This window comes from Sparus aurata, chromosome 18 (assembly GCF_900880675.1).
Source record: "Sparus aurata chromosome 18, fSpaAur1.1, whole genome shotgun sequence".
NCBI lineage: Eukaryota > Metazoa > Chordata > Actinopteri > Spariformes > Sparidae > Sparus > Sparus aurata.
This window is the reverse complement of record NC_044204.1, coordinates 371,600-399,228: the sequence shown is the minus strand read 5'-3', so window position 1 is coordinate 399,228 and position 27,629 is coordinate 371,600. Positions and strand designations below refer to the sequence as shown.

The following is a 27,629-nucleotide window of genomic DNA, read 5'->3' as shown; positions in this document are numbered from 1 at the left end:
TGTTTGTGAGCTACTGGAACTAGTCTGTACCATCCCCATGAATAAAATTTCGGTTCATTGTCAAAAATGTACTTGGACTGCCACCAGGGCGCCACCTGGTGATGGATTTGTGACACCTTCTTAGGCTAAACTCAGGGGATCATGGGCTACGATTGTACCAAGTTTTGTCTTAATCGACCAAGTCGATATTCAGATATTAAAAATCTTGAGGTGTAAAGCCTGATTTATGCAAGGCGTAGGGTCCGCGTAGGGGTCTGCGTCGACGACGTAGCTACACCGTCGCCGTGACGCAGACCCCTATGCGGACCCTACGCCGTAGCCTGACGTGCGGCTCCAAAAAATCCTGACTACGCGTCACGTCGACGCGGCGAGACGCGAACGGCAAGGACTGTGATTGGTCTGCTCAGAACGTCATTTCAGGCAGTTGCTTATTCTTCTGCGTCGCCTGCGCTTCAACATTTGTAATAACAGCATTTGTTGTTCAATATCCACAAGCTCCATCTCCAAAAACACCCGCTCCATCTCAGTTGCCATTGTTTACCTGACCGGAAGAAAAACCAAGGAATCCGATATGAACCCCCCCGAAACCAAACAAAGACACACCCACCTAGCAACTTGGCGTTCCCTCGACGCAGAACTTCGAATGCTCAATGATGGCGTAGGGTCGACGACGTAGCTACGCCGTCGCCGCGACGCAGAAGCATAAACCAGGCTTAGGAGTGCCATGTAAAGGTCATGTCCCCCAATTTTTTTTTTTTTTTTTTTTTTGATATACTATTATAATCCCAAATTGGGAAATTCCTTTTGCCACTCACATCACACACAGGTGTGCACACACAAACACACACATGCAGTGTAGAGGAGATGAGCGAAGGGGCTGCCACACATGCTACAGCGCCCAATGAGCAGTGTTAGGGGTCGGTGCCTTGCTCAGGGGCACCTCGGCAATGCCCAGGATGTGAGCAGTCTCCAACTGCCAGTCCACATCATTCTTTCTTGGTCCGGGTGGGACTTGAACCGGCGACCTTTAAGTCCCCAAGCCAAGTCCCTACGGACTGAGCTATTGCCGCCCCAATATATTTGCAGGGAGCATAAAGAGAATGTGTCGAAGTACTGACCCAAGTTTCATGTCAATCGGACACACCAATGTGGAGATATACAACACTTCCTGTTTTCGCAATTTTCGTCAATAAATGATTAATTCGTAACTTTGGTATCCAAAGAGATGCTGTGTGCAAAGTTTGGTGCAAATCGGTGAAATTGCCTAGGAGCAGCACGAAAAAGTACGTTTTCGGCATTTAGCGCATTTGCAAGAAAAAAAAACGGTTGGCGGAAATGGGCGTGGCCTATATCACAACATTCAGTACAATTCAGGGAACACGTGGATTTAAGGTTTTGAATGTGCGCAAAGTATGTGAGACTTATGGTCAAAAAACACATCAGTTTTTGTAGTGTGTGCGATAGATGTTTAATTGGCCCAAAGAATCCGAAATTTTTCACCACTTCTGACAGGGTCACCAATAGTGTTGCACGGTAGACCTGTACTAGAAAGGTACCGCGGTACCCAGCCGTTAAGAACAATACTATTTCATGTTTTATTAGATTCGGTACGAAGAAGAAGAATCTTTATTTGTCAGACATGAATACCTGAAATGTTTCCTCTGCATTTAACCCATCCCTAGCTGCGCACTCTAAGTATACACATAAACACACAAGCTAGAAGCAGTGGGCTGCTATGTCAGTGCCCGGGGAGCACACGGGGGGGTTCAGTGCCTTGCTCAAGGGCACCTCGGCAGTAACCTAGGAAGTGGACTGGCACCTCTTCAGCTACCAGTCCACTTCCATATTGTGGTCTGTAGCTGGACTTCTCTCAGTCTCTACTGACTGAGCTACTGCCGCCCTACTTTATGAACTTTGTGCAACAGCGGGGCAGCGTGTCTGTGTGCAGCTTCTCTCTGCTTCCTCACTGCCTGCTAGGGCTGAACGATATATCGTTATCGTATCTATATCTAGATATGTATGGAAGCAAATTTGTACCATAATTCAAATTAAAATGCATTTACAGAAATGCTTTTTCATTTTAAGAATGTAGCTGCATTTTTTGACTCATAAATAAAATTAGTAATAAATCATCCAAATTGCATTTTCATTTTCTTCTTCAAGACTGCTCATTTTGTAACTTAATTCAAATGATAAAGAAAAGGACATTTAAGATTTAATATTCAAAAGATGGCCCAGCAAATAGGTACCAAAATTCAATTTGAAATGTCAAATTTGAAAATTAAAATGCATTAGCAGAAATGCTTTTTCATTTCAAAGTCAGAGCTGCATTTTTTGACTCATAAATAAAATTAGTAATAAATCATCCAAATTGCATTTTCATTTTCTTCTTCAAGACTGCTTATTATGTAACTTAATTCAAATGATAAGGAAAAAGACATTTAAGATATCATTTTCAAAAGATGACCCAGCAAATAGGTACCAAAATTCAATTTGAAATGTCAAATTTGAAAATTTAAAATGCATTAACTGAAATGCTTTCTCATTTCAAAGTCAGAGCTGCATTTTTGACTCATAAATAAAATTAGTAATAAATCATCCAAATTGCATTTTCATTTTCTTCAAGACTGCTTATTATGTAACTTAATTCAAATGATAAGGAAAAAGACATTTAAGATATCATTTTCAAAAGATGGCCCAGCAAATAGGTACCAAAATTCAATTTGAAATGTCAAATTTGAAAATTAAAATGCATTAGCCGAAATGCTTTCTCATTTCAAAGTCAGAGCTGCATTTTTGACTCATAAATAAAATTAGTAATAAATCATCCAGATTGCATTTTCATTTTCTTCTTCAAAACTGCTCATTTTGTTACACAAAGACAAAGAAAACTGCTTTTTCGTTTTGAAGCCCTCCTCCCGCAAAAAAAGGTCCAAAATTCGCAAATTCGCCATCCCAAGCGGCGCAGGAGAGTGACGTCAGCGGCCTCTCTTCTTCTTCAGCCCCCAGTCTGACCGACCGTGCTACGCATCTACGTTAGGGGGCGGCGGGTTGCTTATTCGACACTGGAGCAAGAGAAGGGACAAGAGGAGAGTGTGAAGGCTGTGTTGGTAGCATAGACTGTGGAACATGTTTTCAGAAATAGCGGGAAAATCAGCACCATGTCCAGTTCTGTACTGTGGTCAAGCCAGCCATGGTTCACGTTTGCTTGGTTAAATCAGCCGCACATTTTTTTTCCAGTGTGAAATTCTCTAACATTTATGGCGATCGTAATGAAGCCGCTCTGAAGAGCTGCTGGCAGTGACGGTGGGTCAGACTGCAGACTCACAGTCAGACCCATGAAACACACACGGTACTTTACAGTCAGTATTCCCGGTAATAAACTGAAGGTATCAGCGCTGGACCGTACGTCGACGTCGCCCCCATATTGGATGTGGCAGCTCAGCCCCGTGAACTAATACAAGTCAATGGAGTGAACTTTATAAAGCTTCTTCTACAAAGTGCTATAAGCTAATGTCTCTCTCTCTCCCACACCCCACGCACCTGCAGCGGGTCACAAAATCACCGGCCGCTTTATAGTCTGGAGCCCCGCCTTTCCGAAACCCCGCTGTTCCGAACATAGACTTCAGTTCATCGTAATGATGGGGTTTCTCTTTTTTTCAAAGACCCCGCTATTCCGAAAAGTCTATTGGGGAAACCCCTCCATTCCGAAACCCCCCACTCTGAACGGACACAATCAGAAAGGAAACGGAGGCTGCACATTTATCCTTTTTTCCTTTGTGGGTTAAAACGGATCATGTGGCTGATTAACCGCAAAACAAGCCTACTTCATGCTCATTAGGCTTCGGCTGGACAAATGGCTGTGTTGAATTGAAATTATTTTATCATGCTAAATATCCGAAATTGTATGAAAATTGCTCCAATGCGTTATACCGATCTTCGTGCATATTCAGACACAGCCTGATATGGGTTCTGAGCAAAGGAATGTCTGTTTTCTCTCCCGGTCTGTTGTCAGCAGGAGTAGGGGCTGCAGGCTCGCGCCTGGGTGAAGTGGGCTCAGGCCAGAGTTCAGCCGCGCTCGAGCCGAGCGGGGAGAGAAAAAATGTGTATTACTTTTGCTCTGTGGGAGATCTCCCACATCAGAGTGGATGAGAAACCAAGGGGGACAGATCTGCCCAGCAAACATCAGAACGCAGAGTGCAGCCTTTGTCTGTCACCTGGTTCAGCACCCTGGACAGCTGCCTGCGTAACTGGATGTGGGAATTTGATGCATTTGAAGCCGCGACATTTGGTTTAGAAACATCATATATAATAACATTGTTTTGAGTCGTAAACAGTTCTGTAAGTGGAAGAAATAACAATCAGTTAGGCTATTAGTGTTAGTCCTTCTTCATATAAAGTTGTGTTACAGTCGCACAGCTGGAGACCGCTAACAAAGTTAGAGACAAGAGAGACAATGAATGAAATGCCGCGAAATTATGTCAATATGACCGCTTATGGCTGAAATAGGTAAAACAAATCACATTTTCTTTTCCTTTTGTGTAATTTATATAAAAAACTATTCTCAATTAAAATACAGACACTTTTAGAAAATGGTTAGAAGTCTGTAATGTTTGCATTTTCTTTACATCGCAGATTGATAACTTAATTGTGATAATGTTCAAAGTTATTATTATTATTATTATTATTATTTCACATAAACACACACACAGCAAGTATAATGGTACTGTGCTAGGTATTCTTTTCGTGGTTCTTGGTGCTTGGAGCAATATTGTTGTTGTGGCATTCATGCCAATAAAGCGAATTTGAAATGAATTGAATTAATAAACCTTTAGATTCTTGCCTATAGACTGATAAGTGTTGTGTTTACAAATGAGCAATACATCCAGATTTCTTGAGATTTGTGTTGTCAATGGGAATTTAAATTTAAATGTCAGGCGATGTTTTCTTCATGGAAATTATTTTTCGGGCAAGAGAGAGGGAGCGCGGACGGGGGATCCGTTGTGTGACAGCGGAGCGGAGGGTCAGCAGCTGGATTTTGCACGCACGGTCAGTATTATTAGCAGGTGTTTGAGGTTTATTACGTTTGTGGACATTATGACATTCAATGTAATAATGTAATAATGCCTTTGCGTGCGCACAGTTTTCGTGTGTAGGCCTGTGGTCATGATAATCTGTCTATGGCTATAAGAGATGGATACACAATCAATTTCATGTAGTTTTTATTGAATCAAAAATACATAGGTAGCCTATTGTCTTCTCCTCTGCTTTTTTTTTTTTTTTTTTCAAAGACAAACTGAGCAGCACTGCTCAATCCACTCAATCCGCTCCAGCTCCACCCGCCCGGCGCTCCTTCGAGTGCGGACAGGACTGCCAGCTCTCCGGCGCCCCGGAGCGTGGCTTCCCCGTGCACACCCCCTCCTACTCTGACTTTGTCCGTGTTACAATAAACACTCCTTGCATCCAGCTACAGCCTCCTGTCCGCTTCTGGGTCTCACCTTTGCTAAAGACACCTAACATTAACAGATCAAAACACAGTAAACGGCAGCTATCCGACAGCAGATCCACGCTCCTGCCTGCCCCAGCCAGCCCCCACACACCGGCCTGTCGCCTGCGCAGCCGCGCGGGAGGGGACAGGAGAGACCCCGGTGCTGCTGCAGAGGAGCCGTGGACTGCGATGACTCTGAGCAGCATGTGAATTACAATATAATCTATTTCTCGCCTTTCCCCCGATGATCTGAATAAGTCGCTAAATTTGTCGCTAGTCGCTTTTTCGAAATAATGTCGCTTAGAGGGACTGAAAAGTCGCTAAGTCTAGCGAGACAAAACGAAAAAGCAGTTTTCTTTGTCTTTGTGTAACAAAATGAGCAGTCTTGAAGAAGAAAATGAAAATGCAATCTGGATGATTTATTACTAATTTTATTTATGAGTCAAAAATGCAGCTCTGACTTTGAAATGAGAAAACATTTCGGCTAATGCATTTTAATTTTCAAATTTGACATTTCAAATTGAATTTTGGTACCTATTTGCTGGGCCATCTTTTGAATATTAAATCTTAAATGTCCTTTTCTTTATCATTTGAATTAAGTTACAAAATGAGCAGTCTTGAAGAAGAAAATGAAAATGCAATTTGGATGATTTATTACTAATTTTATTTGAGTCAAAAAATGCAGCTACATTCTGAAAATGAAAAAGCATTTCTGTAAATGCATTTTAATTTGAATTATGGTACAAATTTGCTTCCATAGATATGAACATTCAAGATATTCATATCGAAAAAGCAACGAAATAAACGATATAGATTACCCAGCTCGCCCTGCACGTACAGCTCTGGCAGTCACAACAAACATCCTTTTTACGATTGCCCTTGAATGCACCGCTAAGGCCAGCCAACCACAAAGCTTATTTCATGCTTGCTGTGGATCGACAGCTGAAGCCAACCATTGACAAACATACGAGGGCGGGAGTGAGGCAGACGGAGACTGAGACGCACACACAACTTGGCGACTTTCTAGCTAGTTTAGCGTCTTTTCAGACCCTCTTAGCGACTTTATTTCTAAAAAGCAACTAGCAACAAATTTAGCGATTTATTCAGATCATCAGGGGAAAGGCGAGAAATATATGATATTGTAGTTCTCCTGCTGCTCAGAGTCATCAGTCTGCGGCTCCCCTGCAGCAGCGCCGGCTCTCTGTCCTCTCACACGGCTGCAGGCGGCAGGTGTGTGTGTATGTGGGGGGGCTGGCTGGGGCAGCAGGAGCGGACGCTGCGGCCTCTCCCTCTGTGGATTTGAGACCGTATAGCTGCCGTCTACTCTGTTTTGATCCGTTAATTCTCTGACTTCTTAGTCTTTCTAAATTCCACTGGTACTTTACCAGCGATAACCTGAAGCTGCTGAGTCTCGATCTTCACTCTCACTCTTTCTCTTCAGATTAGGATGTCATCGTTCATCTTGTAAAAATGCACATAGTTCGTTTGATCTTCTCCCTCCCTTTACTGTTGTTACTTCAAATATATTTGTCTCTGTAGTGATTTTGTAATTATTTGGTAAAGATTTCTCTATCAACCATTTGTATATGGCTTAAAATAATCTCTTTATTTTTCAGAAAAATGCTTGGTTTTCACCAAACCCGTAGTCATATCGTATCGTATCGATATCGAGATATCTGGCATGAATATCGAGATATGAAATTTTGTCCATATCGTTCAGCCCTACTGCCTGCAGCCAGACCAGGCGTGGTTTCACAGTGACAGACAGTCACAGAGCAGAGCGAGACAGACGTGTTGACTCCTTTGGTCATTACGGATTTAAAACATTGTTTACAGACGGGCTTTGTGGTGTCCGTGGGCTTGCCCTTACTGTTGGCAACGTGCGTCTGCTTCTTCAACAAGCCTAGGACGGTCGGCAGGAGCACTCATGCCACTTTCAGCTGACAGACATGCTGATGTGTTCAAAGAGTTCAAAGAGCTGCAGGTTAGCGATAGATAACGTTAAATATCCCCCGGATGGAAGTCATGCGAGGTTTTTGTTGTGACAAGTGAACTATTTTCACCATCAGAGTTGCAGGAGGCAGTCAGGGGTAAAGCTAACTGTTTAACAGTCCGATGTGGTTCCACACATCTCTGTATGCAAACACAATGTTCACACTTGTAACATGAACTTGCGCTGGTGTTCCCAAGTATGCTGATCAACAACACCACTTAATTATCTATTTTAAGTCAATCAGTACTAGTAATATAATCATAGCACATTTTTGTCAATAATTTATAACATATATATATTGTAATTTCTATTATTAGAAAAAGGTCTGATTAGAGCACAGACATTTGTATTGTATTTTAGTGCACTAATGTAGTTTGCAGGCTAATAATCCAGGGTTTGAACTTTGTTAACATGAAATGCAAATTGCAAATCTCCACTTTGTGGGACGAATAAAGTGTTGTCTTATTTTATGAATTGCCAGACTTACAGTTAATGTCATTTATGTTCATTAGTTTTATGCTGAATAAAATTGTAGTTAATGTGCTGTTAATTTTTTTCTACTACTGGCACTGAGCCTTTAATGGAAAATCAGGTTATTTAATCTCTGAGAGCAAACAAGACAAATGAACAAAACAAGAAGACACTTGTCTTCTTGGATACAGAAGCTATAAAGCTCAGCAGCTTTTACAAAAATATACAGAAAGAGAAATAAATCATTTTAAGTTCCACATTCTGTCATCTAAAATTTATGTCATTACTTTTGATGAGGTTTTAGTTTTCCGCCGTGGTGTCGTTTCAGTATCGGTATCGAGATATTTTAGGCAGGTATCGTACCAAAGTCATAATTTTGGTATCGTGACAACACTAGTCACCAATTTTCATGGGTTTGGAGCAATGTTCGAGGTCTGTGACCTGCTCGGGCCCTAATAATGCACAACAAAAATGACAGGCCTGTTAATTAGACCAAGCAACTGCCTTTTATTCCTGAAAAAAACATACAGGTATTTATTCCAACTATTCCTAAGGGTGTTTGTTTGTGTGTGCACACCTGTGTGAGGGAAAGTGAGAGAAACCAGATGTGTGTGTGTGCAGAAAGGAGTTATTTGGTGTATATATATATATACTCTCTTGCAACTTAACACAAATTAGTTTCCACATCTTAACATGATATCTAGTCATACTGACATCAGGCAACGGCCGCTACAAATACCATAAGTTCTACTAGCGATGGTAGGCTACGTTAAATTAGCTAACATCAATGTTTACGTTAGCTTGTGTTGCTGTCGCTTGATGAACTGACGTTAACAGCTGGATGCTTTCGGTTCAGATGTTGAATCATTGTTCATGTGCTGTTGTGGTACGCCAGTTCTAGACACATTGCACTTTGCTATCTTCTTCTTTAAGTGTGAAACGATCCCAAACTTTGAGGCAGAGATTTTGTTTCGACCATTTTTTGTAATCGAATTATTAGAGTTACTTGAGTAATCGTTCAACTCTAAAACGTGCATCATATAAAAGTAAATGTTTCAGTAGAGGTTTGTTGTACAGGGGTCAGACTGGCACAGGGGAGAAGTTTAATTCTTTCTGATCCAGTCTGTTCACTCTTCCAGCTCTTCTTTCATTTGCTATGTTGGCAAAATGTTTCACAACAGAAGGTCAAATAAAGTATGCTCACCTGAACCTTGTTTACACGTATTATACAAACATGCAGCCCAACACATTTCCCGAAGATCAGACTGTACAGGACTCAATTTAAAAAGATCAGACTGTGGGAGTCACGTGGTGCGCCCGCTCAAGATGGCTGCTTAGGGAGAAGCAGAGCTCGCATTTCCCCTAAATCCCCCTAAAAAACTAAAATTTAAGTCGTTGCTCTGATTGCATTTGGTTTTCGGACCTTCTTGGGAGTTGGCATGAGTCAGAAAAGTCACTACCTTACCCGCAATCAGCCTCTTAATTCCAGAGGGAAGCCATCGCCGGACCCCCAGCTAACGCCACGGCCTAAAATGGCCGAGACACCTGTTGCATCTGGGAGTCCTCCTACAGAGAGCGTGGCGGCTGAGTTGACCAGCATCCGAGCTATCTTTGAGATCCTGGCTAAAGATATGAACGAGGTGAAAAACGGAGTCGAGCCCTTGAACGAAACTGTTAACAGCCTCGGCGGTAGGATCACGGAAGCTGAAGAGAGAATCTCCCGGCTAGAGGACGAGGAAGCTAAAGCTAACCCAGTCATGAAAAACTTGGTGAAACAGAATCAGCAGTTGCGGGAGAAAGTGACAGCACTGGAGGGATTTTCCCGATGCCAGAATATCAGAATCTCTGGTATTAGAGAGGGAATGGAGGGCCGGGATTTAGAAGGATGCTTTAAAACTCTGTTAAGTGAGGCGCTGTACATTGAAGCTGATGCTTGGCATGAGATAGACAGAATCCACCGTGTCGGCCCTGCTCCTGCTAACGACGCAAGGCCGAGGCACATTATTGTCCGCTTTGTGCGGGACAAAGCCAAGGCCGTGGTTCTCACAGCTGCAAGGAATAAGAAGCAGATCACCTGGAGGGACATGAGGGTTCGCTTTTTTCAAGACTACGCCCAAGAGATACAGGAAAAACGCAAGAAATATGATGAGGTACGGCGTATACTGCAACAACGCAAGATTGATTTACTCATTGCGTTTCCCTACTGTTATGACTTTCACATTGGATAACCAGCGACACCGATTCACAAGTCCTGCGGAGGTGGAGAGTTTTTTCAGCGGCCGGGAAGCAACGGAATCTCCCGCTGAGGACGGCAGGGGATAGGTGCCACTTAACATGGGTGAAAAAGGAAGAATCGGTTCGTTGTGGATTAATCTAAATTTATAAACTGACTTATTATCACCGCTTACAATGCGGAGGACAACTGGAATCAGATGGAGGTCTGATTTTGGATGAGCGCCTTATTTATTTTATTTTCTTATTTTCTTTCTGTCCGGTCATACACTCATGGCCTGCTGAGATGTTACTGACCATTTAAGACTGAAGTTAATTGTGGACAATGCGCTCGATTTTGTTTTATTTTTATTTATTTTTTTGTTCTTCACTGAACGGATAAGGTATGATTTAATCTACTTTCCACACCGTATATTGTATATGAGAAGGTGTCAGTGTACGTTATAGAGGTGGATGGATTTCGGACATAGACCTATATAGTCCTTCCGCAGTTTGAGAGTGATCTAAGTAAACTCAACAACTTTAATAACCTGAGTGAAGTGAGTGAGTGAGGGATGGGAATGGGCGAGCTAGGAGGAGGGGAGTCATAAATGGGACCCTTGTGTACCACTGACCTGCAGAAAGCCTGTTTATTGGGTTATAGTTTAGCCCAACGGTTCCAGCTGTTCATGCTGCTTTTTTTTCCTGTTCGTTTTGTTGTGCCTACAATGTTGTACAATTATGCTTATTTTGTCCAATGATTCTTGCCAGGAAATTAGTTATAACTCTGTGTGGATTGGGCGGACAGAGCTCTGTGGGCGTTGTTACCTATTTAGACAAATTTAATGAAACACTGCCAGATGACTATATTTAAAATAGTGTCATGGAATATAGCAGGATGCCACAATGTTGTGAAAAGGAAAAAGATCCTCACCTATTTGAAACAGAAGAAAACCGACTTAGCTTTTATTCAGGAGACGCATTTAAATGATGATGAATCTGTAAAATTAAAAAGGGATTGGGTGGGTCAAGTTTATTTTAGCACTTATTCCAGTATGAAAAGAGGGGTGATCATATTGGTTAGGAAGAACATAGACTTTCGAGTACTGAAACATTACTCTCATCATGAAGATAGATGGGTAATTTTGGAGGCTGTGTTAGAGGGTCAGAAAATAACTTTTGTAAATGTTTATGCGCCGAATGCATCACAACCAGAGTTTTTTCACGAAATCTGCAATATAGTAAGGAGTATAGGGAATGTTAACATCATAATTGGAGGAGACTTTAACCAGGTTAGGGATGTGTATTTGGATAAATCCTCCCAACCTAGGCCAGTTAATGACCCAGCATGCGCTGCTGTAGATGTGATGATGGAAGATCTGGGATTGGTTGATGTGTGGAGATTACTCTATCCCCCAGAGAGAGATTATATGTTCTTCTCTAACCCACACTCTACCTATTCCAGAATTGATTATTTCCTGATCTCCCGCTCGCTGGTGAGTCAAACTCTTAGTGCCACAGTTGGCAACATAGTTTTGACTGACCATGCTCCAGTGGATATAGCCATATCTATCACAGAAAACATAAAATCCACAATGAGGTGGCGCTTGAATAACCTATTACTAAATAGCGAGGAATATTGTGAGTACATAAGAAACGTAATAAAGGAATTTTGGGAGTTTAATGAGGGCTCAATTGATGATATTGGCATAACTTGGGATGCTTTTAAAGCCTTTGTAAGGGGCGTCTCATTCAATATAGCTCTAGAATTAAAAAAACGGAGAGGGATAAATTACAGAGGCTAGAGCGGGAGATCAGGGAACTTGAGAAACAACATATGCAGCACCCTGAGAGGGAAATATGGAACAAGTTAATTAAGTTAGAATATGAGTTGAACAATAATCTACAGAAAAAAGTTGAATATGCACTATTCTGTTCCAAACAAAAGTATTTTGAACAAGGTGAGAGAGCAGGTAAGGTATTAGCACATAGGGTGAAACAGATGCAAACCTCTAACTTAATTTCATCCATATATGATCACAACAACGAGCTGATAACAGATAAAAAGGCGATTAATGAAGTTTTTCAAATATTTTATCAAAAATTATATACATCGCAAGGAGACATTGATGAACGGAGGATGACGGATTTCTTTTCGTCCATTAAAATTCCAACTCTAACGGAGGAACAAAAAAACTTATTAGAGGGAGAAATAACATTAGCAGAAGTTAAACAGGCAATTACCAGTCTCCGGTTAGGCAAAGCTCCTGGTAATGATGGATTTCCGTCTGATTTTTATAAGAAATTTGTTGAAGATCTTGCTCCAAGATTGTTAGCTGTATACCAGGATGCATTGCGAAAGGGTAAACTCCCAGCTAGTATGAGATCAGCTGTTATTACTCTACTCCATAAAAAAGACAAAGACCCACAATACTGTGGAAATTATCGTCCAATCTCGTTAATTAATGTCGATGAAAAAATCATCTCCAAGGTGCTTGCGGCCAGGCTGGAGCTGGTGCTTCCCAGCCTGGTACATGCTGACCAGGTTGGATTTGTTAAAGATAGGTGCTCAGCTGACAATCTCCGCAGAATATTGCACATAATGTGGAAATGCAGGAATGATGTAGACCCTATAGTTGCCTTCTCCCTTGATGCGGAGAAGGCTTTTGATAAAGTTGAATTTGCTTTCCTCTTTCATACATTGGAGAAATTTGGGTTCGGTCCATCCTTTATGCAGTGGTTACAGTTAGTATATACAGAGCCCATGGCTACAGTAATTACTAATGGTGTGATGTCACCTTCATTCAAACTTAGTCGTGGCACTAGACAGGGTTCGCCCTTGTCACCGCTAATATTTGCCTTTTTTTTGGAACCACTGGCAATTGCATTGCGGGAAAGTAAGGACATCAAAGGGGTTGAAATGGGCCATGAAGTACATAAGCTTTTTTTGTATGCGGATGACATTCTTTTGATTACAAGTAACCCAAACACAGCAGTATCCAAGATCTCTTCCATTATTGACATGTTTTCAGATATCTCTGGCTATACGATTAATTGGACGAAGTCAGAGGCCATGCCAATCTCTAAAATATGTCCTCCAGCCATTAGGGAATCATGGCAGTACAAGTGGATGCCAGCAGGCCTGACCTATTTAGGGATCAAGCTGACACCAGGATTGGACAAAATAATGCAATCTAACATTTCTCCAGTTATTCAAGCTATTCAACCTCTCTTACAAAACTGGGCTAAACTGAATATATCTTTGTTGGGTAGGATTAACTTGGTCAAGATGATCATTTCCCCTAAAATCCAATACATCCTTTATATGCTGCCATTAAGTTTCCCTCCTAGCCTTTTGAAACTATAAAATTCTGTCGTGGAGAGTTATATATGGGCAGGCAAAAAACCAAGCTTTAACCGATCAAAGTTGTATGCGGCCAAAGAAAGTGGAGGCCTATCATTGCCTAAAATAGAGTGGTATCAATATGCTTTTTCACTCTACCAGTTAGCTAAGATAAATAATTCGCGGGAGCGAGTGCCTTCCTGGGTTGAAATAGAAGAGGAACTTGTGGCTCCAACCTCCCTTGAGGCATTTCTGACTCAGATGGGAAGACCGGTACCCTTTAAGGATCCTGTTTTGTCCTTTGTACAAGAAACCTGGATGAGTGCTCATCAACATATAAAATGTAGTCCGTATCTTACCCCTAAATCCTCTATTTGGTATAACCAAAAAATATTAATTGGTAAAAAACCTGTTATGTGGGAGAAATGGGCAAAAGCTGGAATAAACTTGCTTTGTAATTTGCTTAGCGAAAATGGATTGAAGTCATTTGATGAAGTTAAACAAGAATATAACCTTGCACAAGAGGATTTTTGGAAATTCCTACAAATTGGGCACTGCATTAAAGCTACTCGGGGGGAAGAACCCTGACCCCGTGACCAGGATTCAGGAGTTAGTCCAGGTAACTAAACATAAAAAATGTGGAGCCTCTAAATTCTATGGGATTCTCAGGGAGGCACGACCACCCCACCTGGAGGGGTTGAGACTGTGCTGGGAGAAAGATGTGGGCGAACAGATTTCAGCTGATAAATGGATGAAGTTGGTTGCATCCTGGCATGGCTGCTCTCGTGAGGCACAGTCTCAGCTTATTCAGTACAAATTGTTTAATAGAAACCACTGGACCCCCAGTAAAATGGCCAAGCTAAAACTTAGGGACAGTAACTTATGTTGGAGGTGTGAGAAGGAAGTGGGGACTCTTGTACACATGTTGTATTATTGTGAGAAAAAAGCCAATTTGTGGGAAGGGGTTGTTGCTCTCTTAGGTTGGCTACTACAACAGGATGTAGAATAACCCTGAGACACTGGAAGTCTTCCACTCTGTGCTGTTTTAAGGAATGGACGGAACAAATGACAAGAATGGCTACATATGAGCGAGTCACTTACAGAGTAATGGGGAGAGAGGATATCTTTAATCAAGTCTGGGGCCCCTTCTTGAGGTCAATAGAGGGGTTGTCTGCCTGAATATAAGGCATTGGATCTGATTCAATCCAGTATAGCATTTGAGTGGTAGAATAAGAGGACAAATGTTTAATATAAGCGTAAGGCACATGTTGTTTTTGTTTTTTCTTTTCTTCTATTTCTAATCTTTAAACGGGACAGTGGTTGATGTATGAATTATAATCTGTGATGGAGACGCATGTTGTACTGTCTGTCATAAATATTAATAAAAAAAAAAAAGATCAGACTGTAAAATGTCAAAAATCAGTAAAATAAACACAACGGATAAAATAATGAAGACAGTTATTAATAACAAAGAGTATAACATGACTCAAAGTTAAAAAGTAGGTCTTTAAATCATGTTGAACATACAGAGCTAGCAGGTCTCACATCAGGTCCACAGTCTGGACAGCTAAAATGAAAGCTGAAAAGAGCGAGGTCACTAAAGCTTCTAAAGATGAAGCTGGTGCAGTGTCAGAACAATAGTGTCTTATCAGTGTTTCCCCTAGGATGGAGTTGTAGCAGTGGCGGTGAGTGTTCGCCCACATGCAAAAGCAAAGCACAAAGTGCACCCTGCCGGGAGGTTTGAAACTGTCTGCCGGAACCAGAGGAGCTCTTTAGGCTTAAGTACATAACAGTACATTTGTGCACAGTAATGAGCAGGGGACTAGCTTACATAATGAGGTGTGTCAAACTTTAGGAAAATACACTTTTATTGAACACAATAAAAGTATAATCTTTAAAACAATTATTGACAATAATTTAACAAAAAATATATTAACAACCAACCATATACAGTAAAATCACATAACACAAATACTAGAACAATCCAAAATGTCTGTGCCTCTGTGAAGTAATCTGTCATTAACTTGAGATTGACAGCTTTCGTGCGTCACAGTTGCCCTTGCACAAAGTAATGCTGCGTTCGAGACAGTAGGAATTTTCCGACCTCCTACTAGAAAAAGTACACTGGAACACAGGCACGTGCACATATAGGGCCCAAGAGGTGCTTGAGCCCCTGCCCTTTTTGCCTCGTATTAAAAAGTGCCATTTCTGTGTGTGTTTTAATGAATAAATAAAATCCCGTTGTACAAAAACAGTGGTATAAAAACGTCATGGTAATGTAACTTGCGCATGTCCTTGTAATACGGTGTTGTGTGTGTTGAGCCTAAAGCCCTTCTCTGTTCTGCGGCTTCTCTCAGAGAGAGAGAGAGAGAGAGAGAGCTTTTTAAGAATTGCAGCTAAATTGCATGTCTTCCAAACCTCAGTTTTATGATAATGTGAATAAACTCACGTTGACAATAACTTGTTGACACAAAAAAAAAGGCAATTGCATATCACTCACAACTTAGCGGCCCACAGCTCACGCACGGAATAGCGGAGTTTTGCGCGGCGCATTACCTGCATCAACCGGTAACGGTATAGGGACAATGACAATGATAGTTGCCAAGCATAATATGACAATAGAACCATGGATACTGGCAGCCGAAATTGTTATATTAAAGTTCATTATTGTAACAGCTGTAAGAAATAGTGTTAGAGGCTTCATAGTCTCTATAGGTGGCCCACTGTGGTTCGTGATTTATTTTCATAAATCATTGCAAATAGGTGTGTGATTGAACTGAATATGAAGCGTCCATAGCACAAAATGATGTAACGTTAGTTTCTAAAGAGACAAGACTGAGCCCACTCTCCACCTCTCCTCTCTCCTCTCTCCTCGTTAAATTTCTTTTTAAAAAATTAGCAGCGGTCATATTTCAGCAGTGGCGGTTCGCCGCTGCAAGATGCATATAGGGGAAACACTGGTCTTATGGTCCATTTGCTTGTTTTAGTTGAGACTCTGATCTAACTGTAGTTTTATTAAAGATTTGTAGACATAGGAGTGAGTGTTCAATGATCTGTCTGATAGAGGATATATTTCCAGTTGATTAAAGGATGTTTGGATGATTTTGTTAAAATTGAAATTGAGTGTTAAAGCGGTTATTAACCGACACACTGAAACCTGAACTCTACTTTGAGACCTGACGTCATGCCCTTCCTGTTTACCTCATAGGACATTTTCAACCCGTTTTGAATTGTCATTAATCACACAGATGTTTGTCATCAATCTAATTACATATAAGACTGTTGGCTGTGTAGTTTTTATAATTAAGCGTTTTCCCACTGTCGTTAGTGACATTGCCTAATTGAACAGTCACCAAAACCTGTAATTTAAACATTAAAATAAAGCTGCTTCTGTATATCAGCAGCTCACAGAACTTGAACAGAACTCCTCTCAAAGAACTACAGTCGACACAAAACTGAAAGATATTTAGAGTTTCATATTGACTACAAATGATAATCGGTCCTAACAAGATGTACAGATGTGTATCATCAACACAAAAATTGTGAGTGATGTAATGGTTAATAATATGGGAGCATATATATATATATATATATATATATATATATATATATATATATATATATATATATAGGTATAGGTGTATATATATATATATATATATAGGTATAGGTATATATATATATATATATATATATATATATATATATATATATATATATATATATATATATATATATATATATATATATATATATAAAGGTACTCCCATTATAAAAACAAGAAACATACCTGCCCCACAGCATCAGACCCACTGATGACCTCAGAGGACAACTGATATCTAACACTTTAACATGTTTAACATGTCAGGTGTGTGTTACCTGTGCGTGTTTTCCTCAGGACGGTGACGAGATCTTTAACCGAGCCAAGCTGCTGAACGTGGGCTACACAGAGGCTCTGAAGGAGTACGACTACGAGTGCTTTGTCTTCAGCGATGTCGACCTCATCCCCATGGATGACCGCAACATCTATAAGTGTTTCCGTCAGCCACGTCACCTGTCAGTGTCCATGGACAAGTTCGGCTTCAGGTGAGACTACACAGACACATCTGTCCTGATCTGGACCTCAGTCATTGAACATTATACGTGATCGACAACTCAATAAGACTAACTGTGCAAACCAAGATTGTCACAGGTGATTAGGAACAGAAACATTGATCAATATATCGGATAGTTGGAGGGTGTTCTGCTCACCTGTCCCCTCACTGGTTCGCTCAGGTAAGTTTACGCTATAACAGATTTAAGGTAGAACCAGTGACAGTGTCTCATATCATGAATAGGACCAGTTAACTCCCAGTTTACTGACCAATTTGTTCGATCATCATGAAACAATTACTGAAGGACTGAGGCTCAGTGAGGGACTGAGGCTCAGTGATGGACTGAGGCTCGGTGAGGGACTGAGGCTCAGGGACTGAGGCTCGGTGAGGGACTGAGGCTTGGTGATGGACTGAGGCTCAGGGACTGAGGCTCGGTGAGGGACTGAGGCTCGGTGAGGGACTGAGGCTCGGTGAGGGACTGAGGCTCAGGGACTGAAGCTCGGTGAGGGACTGAGGCTCAGGGACTGAAGCTCGGTGAGGGACTGAAGCTCAGTGAGGGACTGAGGCTCAGTGAGGGACTGATTATCTCTTTTTTTTGTTTTAAGATGAGATAAACTTTCAATTTTGTGTCAGGTTTTGAAGAGGAAAACGCTTTTAGAGGAAGACAGATTCACGGAAAGAGATTGCGGCTCTAAAAGAACTTCTAGAAGAACTGGAGCTGGAAAGAGAGAGCCACAAGAGTCAACTTGTTGCTCTGACAGAGGAACTCAAAGACAGGGACAGAGCACTGGATGCTCTGAAGGAACAGGTGAACTCCCTCAATGAATCTGAGCCACTGAGGACTGATCAACACACAGCAGTGAGCCCCTCCCAGAACACCCAGCAGGATGATCCCCTCTCTCAACCAGAGCAGCCAGAGTCCAGCAGCCACACCACACATTTTGATGGTCCCATTAGATCAGAAGGTTCCACTGCAAAAGCAGATATTGTGCTACTGATCAACTCAAATGGAAGATTCATTGATGAGAAAAGGCTTTTCCCAGGCAGAAAGTGGCAAAACTTTGGTGTCCAAACACAAAGGCAGCTATGGATATTCTTTCTGAGTCTCACCTTGGCTCCCCAAGCCACATCCTAATCCACACGGGTACAAATGACCTGATGGCACAACAGGAGAGGGTGGCCCTGTCTCTTAGAGCTGTCATTGAGAAGGCATGTCGCACCTTCCCTAACTCTAAGATTGTGTCCACAGTCAACAGTCCACTCTGTTACCCAGGAAGGATTTCCCTCCACACACAATACAGAGAGTGAACGTCAGCATCTCCAGAGACTGTGAACTATGGCCAAACATGTACACCTCTTCAAGGAATAATTATGACAAAAACACAAACAGGAGTGGAAAACAAGTCTTACAGCTTTGCAGAGAGCTGGGTCTGTACATTGTCAATGGAAGACTGCAAGGGGACTACTTTGGACGGTATACGTATTGTTCAAACCTTGGCAGCAGCACTGTTGATTATGCTATAACAGATTTAGACCAAATCTTCACGGTGAAAGAACAAACACCTCTATCAGATCACTCTCAGATCACTTTGTATCTGAAAAGAGCAGACACAGGTAACACATGTTCTGAGCCATGTAAATTGTACAAAATAAAGAAAAGATACAGATGGGCACAAAACAGCCTGGCACAGTACCAGGACGCAATGGTCAGTGAAGATATCCAGTCTCTTCTAGACTCCTTCCTGGTCCAGAGCTACCCTCAGAATACAGAAGGTGTAGAGCTGTGTCTGGTAGACATTAACCACTTATTCGATCATTTGGCCTCATTATCAAACTTAAAATGCAAAACAAAACAACTGAAGAAAATGAACAGGGTGAGCTGGTTTGATTCAGAGTGTAAAACCATCAGGAAGACATTAAGAAAAGTCTCAAATCTAAATCAGGAATCCAGACAGCCAGGAGCTCCGCCTGAGTTACTGTGAGACTCAAAAACAATATAAAAACACACTAGAACAAAAAAAACAAAAAAACAATTACAACTAATTGAAGAGTCTCTAGGGTCAAATCAGTTGTGGGAAAATTGGAACTCATTTACCATAAAACGGAACAACGAACAGCCCATTCAAAACGGAGATACATGAAAAAATCATTTTGAAGATATCCAGATATCCAAAGAATGAAGCTCAAGAACAGATTTCAGAAAAACTGAAAGATCTTGAAAGAGTCATTAAAAATTATCAAACCCCACTGGATTACCCGATCACAGAATTAGAACTGGAAGACAAACTCAAGATTCTGCAGCCCAAAAAAGCATGCAGGGCTGATGGCATCTTAGGTGAGATGTTGAAATATTCTTCCAGAAAATGCAAATTGGCTATACTAAAAATATTCAACTTGGTACTAAATGTTTCCCTGAAAGCTGGAGTGAAGGGCTGATCACACCCATCTTTAAGAATGGAGACAAATTCGACCCCAACAACGACAGAGGCATCTGTGTAAGCAGCTTTTTCATGGATGGCCAAATGAGGCTGTGTTTGAAGGTGGGACGTCAGGGATATTTAGGTTTGTTGTGAAATTCGATATTCCAGGGTATAATTGGCCGTTTTTGACTATTTTTGATTTTGCCATTATATTTCACCTTAAAAACTATTTACTTGGTGTCATTATTTTCAGCACAACCTCACGTGTGACTGTACAGTTATTTTTTTATTTTGACATACTGTATTAACACAATGGACCTAAAATCACAAAAAACCCATAAAAACCGAGTAGGAAAAGTTAAATTTTTTTACTGTGAAAACCACAAATATGTTTAACAAAACATTTTTTATTACTTATAATGCAAATATAAATTGTTGTTTGCTAAATATGTGCAAAAATTTAAAAAATGTATTTACATTTAAATGCAGGCAATGCTCAGGTCTGCCTGAGCTCCTTCCAGCTGAATGAAGAGCTGCACTGCCTGCTCCACATTCAGCAGTCTCCTCATTGTTTTGACTCATTAAACAAAAAACCGACTCCACTACACACTAAACACACTACACCAAACACTACATAACACACTAACTACACACTCCAAACACGCTAAATGTCACTAATCTCTCAACTCTCAATATCGCTGTCTCTACAGCGACCGTCGTTGCCTGTCATTCATCCGCCTACGTCCCTACCACAACTTTCTGTTTCTCAACAACCAAACTTGCTGCTTGGACACTTTCGTGACAAAAGCCCGTTTTTACCGTTTCTTCCTGCACCAGACACAAAGCAAACGTGACGGCAATGTTCGCGAAAAAGCGTGGTGGACATTATTTTCCCTAAGTCAGGTTTTGGACGTGCTGGTGGGTCTGATCCGTCGACTTGGGAGGTGGGCCGTGTAACCGCTAGCTACACACAAACATCCACAGATTCCGATTCTACTTTGTTGTCCGCGCGTCTCCGGATTTCCTCAGACCCGAACAGACTCGGTCTGGATTCTTTTAGTCTCATTAATCCACAACAGTCAGTTTAATTGCACAGAACAGAACGGGACCGAACCGCCGGCAAAATCCCTGTCCAGCTCGCGCCTGCAGGTATAAATCTGCTTGTTTGTTAAGGTGGGGGGTCGCGGTGGGCTCTCCAGTGATTGGCTCTGGTGCGCACGTGGCTACGGTGTGCAGTGATTGGCTATGGTGCGCACGTGACTGGTGGCTCCGGTGGACAATGCTCGGCGGAATTTGTAAAGCATTTATGAAATAATTTATTAACGGTATCATAGTAGTTCAAACAAATGCGACATTGCACACCCTTGAACCACGCAGCAGTTGTGTTGAAAGTCTCAGGTCAGTCTGATCCTGATCCGCAGAGATATTTGAGGCACAGAAACACACACACACACACACACACACACACACAGACAGACAGACAGAGATTCCTTGCTTTTATAGAGAGATAGAAAGTGGTATAGGGGGGAAGTCTTTTGATGTAATTAAATCAATATATGAGAAAAACAAATTGGCTGTCAAAATTGGAGATAAACACACAGGCTTCTTTCCACAGGGTAGAGGGGTGAAGCAAGGCTGCAACCTCAGCCCCACCCTCTTCAATATTTATATTAATGAACTAGCATTGTTATTAGAACAATCACCAGCACCCGGTCTCACTCCGCAAGACACAGAAATCAAGTGTCTGTTTTATGCAGATGACCTGGTCATACTGTCTCCCACTAAAGAAGGTCTTCAGCAGAACCTGGACCTTCTCCATCAGTACTGTCAGAACTGGGCCCTGACAGTTAACATGAAGAAGACCAAAATTATCACCTTCCAAAAAAGATTAAGTTTTCAGAGAAATGAACCAACATTTAAAATAGGTGGGACCCACATAGAACAAACTAATACATATACTTACCTGGGTTTACAAATAAGTTCCACAGAAACCCTCTGCTCTGCCGTGAAGGAACTCAAAGAGAAGGCAAAAAGGGCTTTCTATGCCATCAAGCGTTCAGTTCAAATCCAAATCCCAATTAGGACATGGCTCAAAATATTTAAATCAGTTATAGAATCGATTGAATTGTATGGCAGTAAGGTATGGGGCTCATTAGTACAACATGATTGGGCAAAATGGGACAAAAATCCAATATAAACCCTGCATACAGAGTTCTGCAAAAGTATCCTCCGGATACAAAGAAAAACCCCAAACTCTGCATGCAGGGCTGAATTAGACCAATATCCTTTACTTCTAAATATTCAAAAAAGATCGATTAGATTCTGGAGCCATATTAAAACAAGTGACCCTGCCTATTACCATTATAAAGCCCTTGCCTACCAGGAGTTAAACATAGACAGGAGTCCCCTCAGCCAACTGGTTCTGAGGCTGGCTGACCTTTCACCTTCTGACATCACAAACCCCGGTCAGCCTCAGAGCAGTTACACTATCACTCAGAAGATTAGACCTAACCAAATTATAACTAAAGAAAAAGAAAAATACACAACTTATTGGAATGATATTACACGCTCACAACACAAAATGGAAACATATTTGACCCTAAACAGACAGTATACTGTGGCAGAGTACCTAACCACAGTAACTGATCAGAACCTGAGAAAGACATTGACAATGTACAGATTAATTGACCACAGTCTGGCAGTAGAGAAGGGCAGACACCGTCAGACCTGGCTGCCCAGAGAGGACAGGCTGTGCTGTCACTGTGATGAGGGAGTTGTAGAAACAGAACTACACTTTCTAACACAGTGTCACAAATACAGAAACATCAGACAGGAATTCTTTCCACAATTTGAAAAACAATGCCCCAAATTCAGAGGTTTAACAGAAAGGGAGAAGTTACCCCTCATTCTGGGGGAAAAGAAAGAATGCGCAGTGTTGGCTGCTAAATATGTCACTTCCTGCCACAACAAACGAGAAAACCAGTAGGACATAGATATATAATCAGATAGACATTTATACCGCCACCATCTCCTTTTATTTATTTATTTATTTTTTATTCCAATTATTTATTTTTATTTTTATTTATTATCATTTTACTTATCTATTTTATCACTAGTTGTACTATCCCAACTTTTAACAGTTAAGTTATATATATATATATATATATATATATATATATATATATATATATATATATATATATATACATATACATATACTAGGGGTGTCAACGTTTACAATTTGTTCTACACGTGTAAACGGGGCTTCTAACCGACGTGTACACGGTTACACGTCGGAGATTTATGATCTCTTTCTATCGCAGTTGTGGTAGCACCGATGCCAGCAGCAGTCTCTCCCACCAATTTGTTCGGGTGTTTCCATCACAGGTGGTTTAGCATGGACCCCGTGCTGTTGTTGTAAGCCAACTTTGCCTGACATAGCCTACACTCAACTTGATTTCCACTGGCAGTTTGTTCAAAAAACACACAGTGCTCCGCTTGTTGACCGCCGCCATCGTGTCCCCCAGTCAACTTGAAGTGACGTGACGCGACACTGGCTGTGGCTGCGGGGTTTTTTTTTATATATATATCAACGTAACATTGTGCCCCATTCATCTATTATGTATGCGGATAACTGCGCTAGTGGGAACATTTAATTGTATAGTTAGTTAATGTTATTATCTGAAGCTTTCAGGCAACATTATCTTACTTTCACTTTTAAAAATTGCGTCCGTCCAATTTTCCTTCGGCCGTCGGTATCAATTTATAGCGGGTCGGCTCTGGTACGGAATGTAATCTGTGCTACTGTCGGATAACGGGTCGGCTGCGGTGACCCGTGCCGGACTCTGGTCTAAGTGACCATTTTAATCCTCTAGCCAATTATCAAGCTAAATATCCAACATGCTAGTTAACGTCAAAGACTGCGGTGGAAGACGACGGTAAAATATTTCCACTAGATTTATTTATGCTTGAATTTTTAAGGTGTGGCGGCTTTTATTTTGCCGTGGCGGTGCGCCACAGTCAATTACATGTAGGGGAAACCCTGAATACTATCTATATTGATGAGAAATTAACGAGGAGGAGGAGGAGGAAAAAAAAGACCTGTAAACGGTTATTGATTTTTCTAAACGGTTATGAATTTGTTATCCGTGTAGACGTTGACACCCCTAATGTACACATATATATCTTTATATATATATATATATATATCTATATATATATCTATATCTATATCTATATCTATATCTATATATATATATATATATATATATATATATATATATATATATATATATATATATATATAGCCTATATCACATGTACATATATTGTTTTATGTCTTCTGTTGAATAGTATTATTGTTATTATTGTTATGATTGTGCTTTGGCAACACATGTTAAATGTCATGCCAATAAAGCCTTTTGAATTGAATTGAAATTGACTGAGGCTTGGACTTCCGGTTAAGCCATGCTCATGACAGACGCCTAGTCATTCGCTCCGTATCAGTCAGTATCAAAATACCTCCAAACTCGAAAACTTTAACTTGAAAACAAGGAATGAGAAGGAGGAAACAAAAAAGAGACGATTCGAACCAGACAGAGAGAGTAACTGGGCAAGAAAAACCCAACAATAAAAAACAAATGGAGCCGACCGATGAGGAAAATGGCGACTTGCTAGCTAGCGGAGACGGCGGTGAAGCTAAGGACAACAAGCTACTACAGAAACTGTCTGCCATCTCAACTAACATCCGTGATTTCCAAAACGACATTCACTCAGCTATCTCCGATCTCAAGGGTGACTTAAAGAAAGACTTTAAGGACGAGCCAGCGACGCTGAGACACGAGCTAACCCAGAAGCTAGCCGACGTCGGGACCAGGCTCCAGGGTCACGACCTAGCGATCACCGAGGCAGAGGAGCGCATTTCGGATATGGAAACAAGCGGCGCTGCAACTAAAGAGGCTCTTTTGAGTCTGCTGAAAGAGCATCACAGGCTGCAAGAGAAAGTCACCGATTTGGAAAGCAGGTCTAGAAGAAACAACATCCGAGTTTATGGAGTGTCGGAGGGCTCAGAGGGCGACTCGATGATAAAGTTAATGGAAAACCTGCTGACCACAGAGCTGGCTCTCCCCGACGGTATGTCCCTGCAGATTCAGCGGGCTCATAGAGCTCTGACCCAGAAGCCGGGACCTGACGCTACACCCCGGTCTATTGTGATAAACTTTCAGCAGTATGACGTCAAAGAAACGGTATTGAAGCTGGCTTGGAAAAAGAAAATCCACCTGAACAACAAACCGATTTTCTTTGACCATGATTATGCATACGAAGTGATGGAAAAACGCAGAGCCTACGGGGGTATCAAAAAAGTGCTGAAAGAAAAAGGCATTCGCTTCCAGACCCCATTTACGCGGATCCGGATTCACTGGAGCACCGGCCCACGGACCTATGAGGACGCACACCAAGCCGCACAGGAGCTACGGGCACGGGGGATGGAGGTGTCCGCTGCCAGAGTGGATCCAGCCCTAAACTTAGAGGAGAGGATCCAAAAGGCGTTCCCGTGGCAACGAGTGGCCAGCGGAGGAAAACAGATGCAGACCCGAGTGAAAGAAAAACTCCAGGAGTTCAGAAGACCACCAACCCAACTCTAAAAACACTAAAATCCTGCACAGATTAATATGCTGTGAGTAGACTGTTAAACAAGGGAGGTGATCTGTTCCTTTTTACTCTCTCTCTTTACTTTAAAAATAATTTGTTGACGTTACTGTAAAAAAAAAAAAAAAAATAACTGACTGACTGAACGGGTAATGGTAATGTTGGACTAATTAGTGGACATGGAGTGCACCGGCTGGTTAGTCACTACACCACTAAGGAGGGCCCCAACCACTCAGGAGGGTTTTTTCCCTCCACCCACCAACAGGGACCCTAGAGGGACAAAGATCCCTCAGTCACAGGAAGTTCATGTATTCATTTCTGTTATGATGAGTGTAAACGCTTCTCTTTGTTCTATGTTCAGTACAGGGGAGAAATGTTTTTTTCTACAAGGGAAATCTGTTTTCGTTAAGGTTAAAGCATCATACAATTACAGAGGTAAGCCGACACATACAGGAACCAGATAATGAAAGTAGTGCCTCTAAATGTGAATGGGCTTCGTAGCCCAGTCAAACAGAGCAAAGTTCTTCTTAAATTAAAAAGAGAAAACATAGATATTGCCTATCTGCAGGAAACCCACTTGACGGAAACTGAACATGAAAAACTCAAAAGACAGGGGTTTAAATATGTCTTCTCCTCCTCAAATGGATCTAAACATACCAGGGGAGTAGTTATTCTAATCTCAGGAAGGGTGACATACGAACATATGGCTACTATTAAAGACAAGGAAGGTAGATTCATAATGATCCGTGGGAAAGCTGATGGACAGTTATTTACCCTTTATAATGTATACATCCCTCCTGGTTCAGAACCAAATTTCTATACTCAAGTAATTGAAAGGATCGCAACTGAAGCACAGGGGACTTTAATATGCGCAGGTGACTTTAATACTACATTTAACCCGAACCTTGACTCAACAGCGACAAGAACGTCCCGCCCCCAAAAAATAACAAAGAAGATTAATTTACTACTATCAGAAATAGGACTAATTGATGTTTGGAGACACCTAAACCCATCATCCAAAGACTATACCTTCTATTCATCTCCTTACTCAACATATTCTAGAATTGATTATTTTTTGATATTTGGAACAGATAGTAGTAAAATACAAGATTGCCATATTGGAGCAATGGACTTTTCAGATCACTGCCCAATCTATTTGTCCCTAAAAAATACTTATAGAAGGAAGCTTTCGCATTGGAAACTAAATCCTAGTGTACTCAACAACGATAGGACAGAACAATTTGCAAGAGAAATTCAAGAATACTTGGCGTTTAATGATAATGGAGAGGTTTCTCCGCCCATACTCTGGGATGCCTGTAAGGCAGTAATGAGAGGGAGGGTGATTGCAGTGACGTCTTTTCTTAAAAAACAAAAAGAAGTAAAAATTAAAACACTCCAGACTGAACTTAGAAACCTAGAATCTGAACACAAAGAGTCAACAGACCCAAAGATTAAAATAGAAATAAAGAAGAAAATAAATCAGATTGAAGAGTTATACTCCCAAGAGATTCAAAAGAAACTGCTTTACACAAAACAAAAATACTATAAAGGGGGCAGCAAATATTCAAAACTATTAGCATACAAGTTAAGAAAACAACAGGCAGACAATGCAATATACAAGATAAGGGACCCAAAAACTAAGGTAATTCACCACCAAATTCAGGAAATTAAAGACTGTTTTAAAGCATATTACGAAAAATTATATTCTCAACCTCAAGTTAATACCGACCAAAAAATGGAGTTACTACTCGAATCCTTAAATCTACGAAAACTTACAGAAGAAGAAAATAAAAGATTAACCTCACAAATTTCAAAAGAGGAAATCTATTCGGCTATCTCAAGACTCAAAGCCAATAAATCCCCAGGTGCGGATGGATTCAGTTCAGAGTGGTATAAGAAACTGAAGGAGGTTTTGACACCTGTTTTATTAAAAACATTCAACTGGGTCCTGGCTAAAGGG

General features: G+C 41.2%; 1 protein-coding gene across 1 annotated transcript in view; it reads left to right on the top strand.

Moving 5' to 3' along the window:
- The window catches only part of b4galt1l (DP-Gal:betaGlcNAc beta 1,4- galactosyltransferase, polypeptide 1, like), a 60,238-nt gene that overhangs the window by 17,242 nt on the left and 15,367 nt on the right, over positions 1 to 27,629 (top strand). The window contains exon 3 of the mRNA XM_030396664.1: positions 17,405 to 17,592. Within this exon, the coding sequence (XP_030252524.1) occupies positions 17,405 to 17,592 (188 nt within the window). The remainder of the gene's footprint in view (positions 1 to 17,404; positions 17,593 to 27,629) is intronic.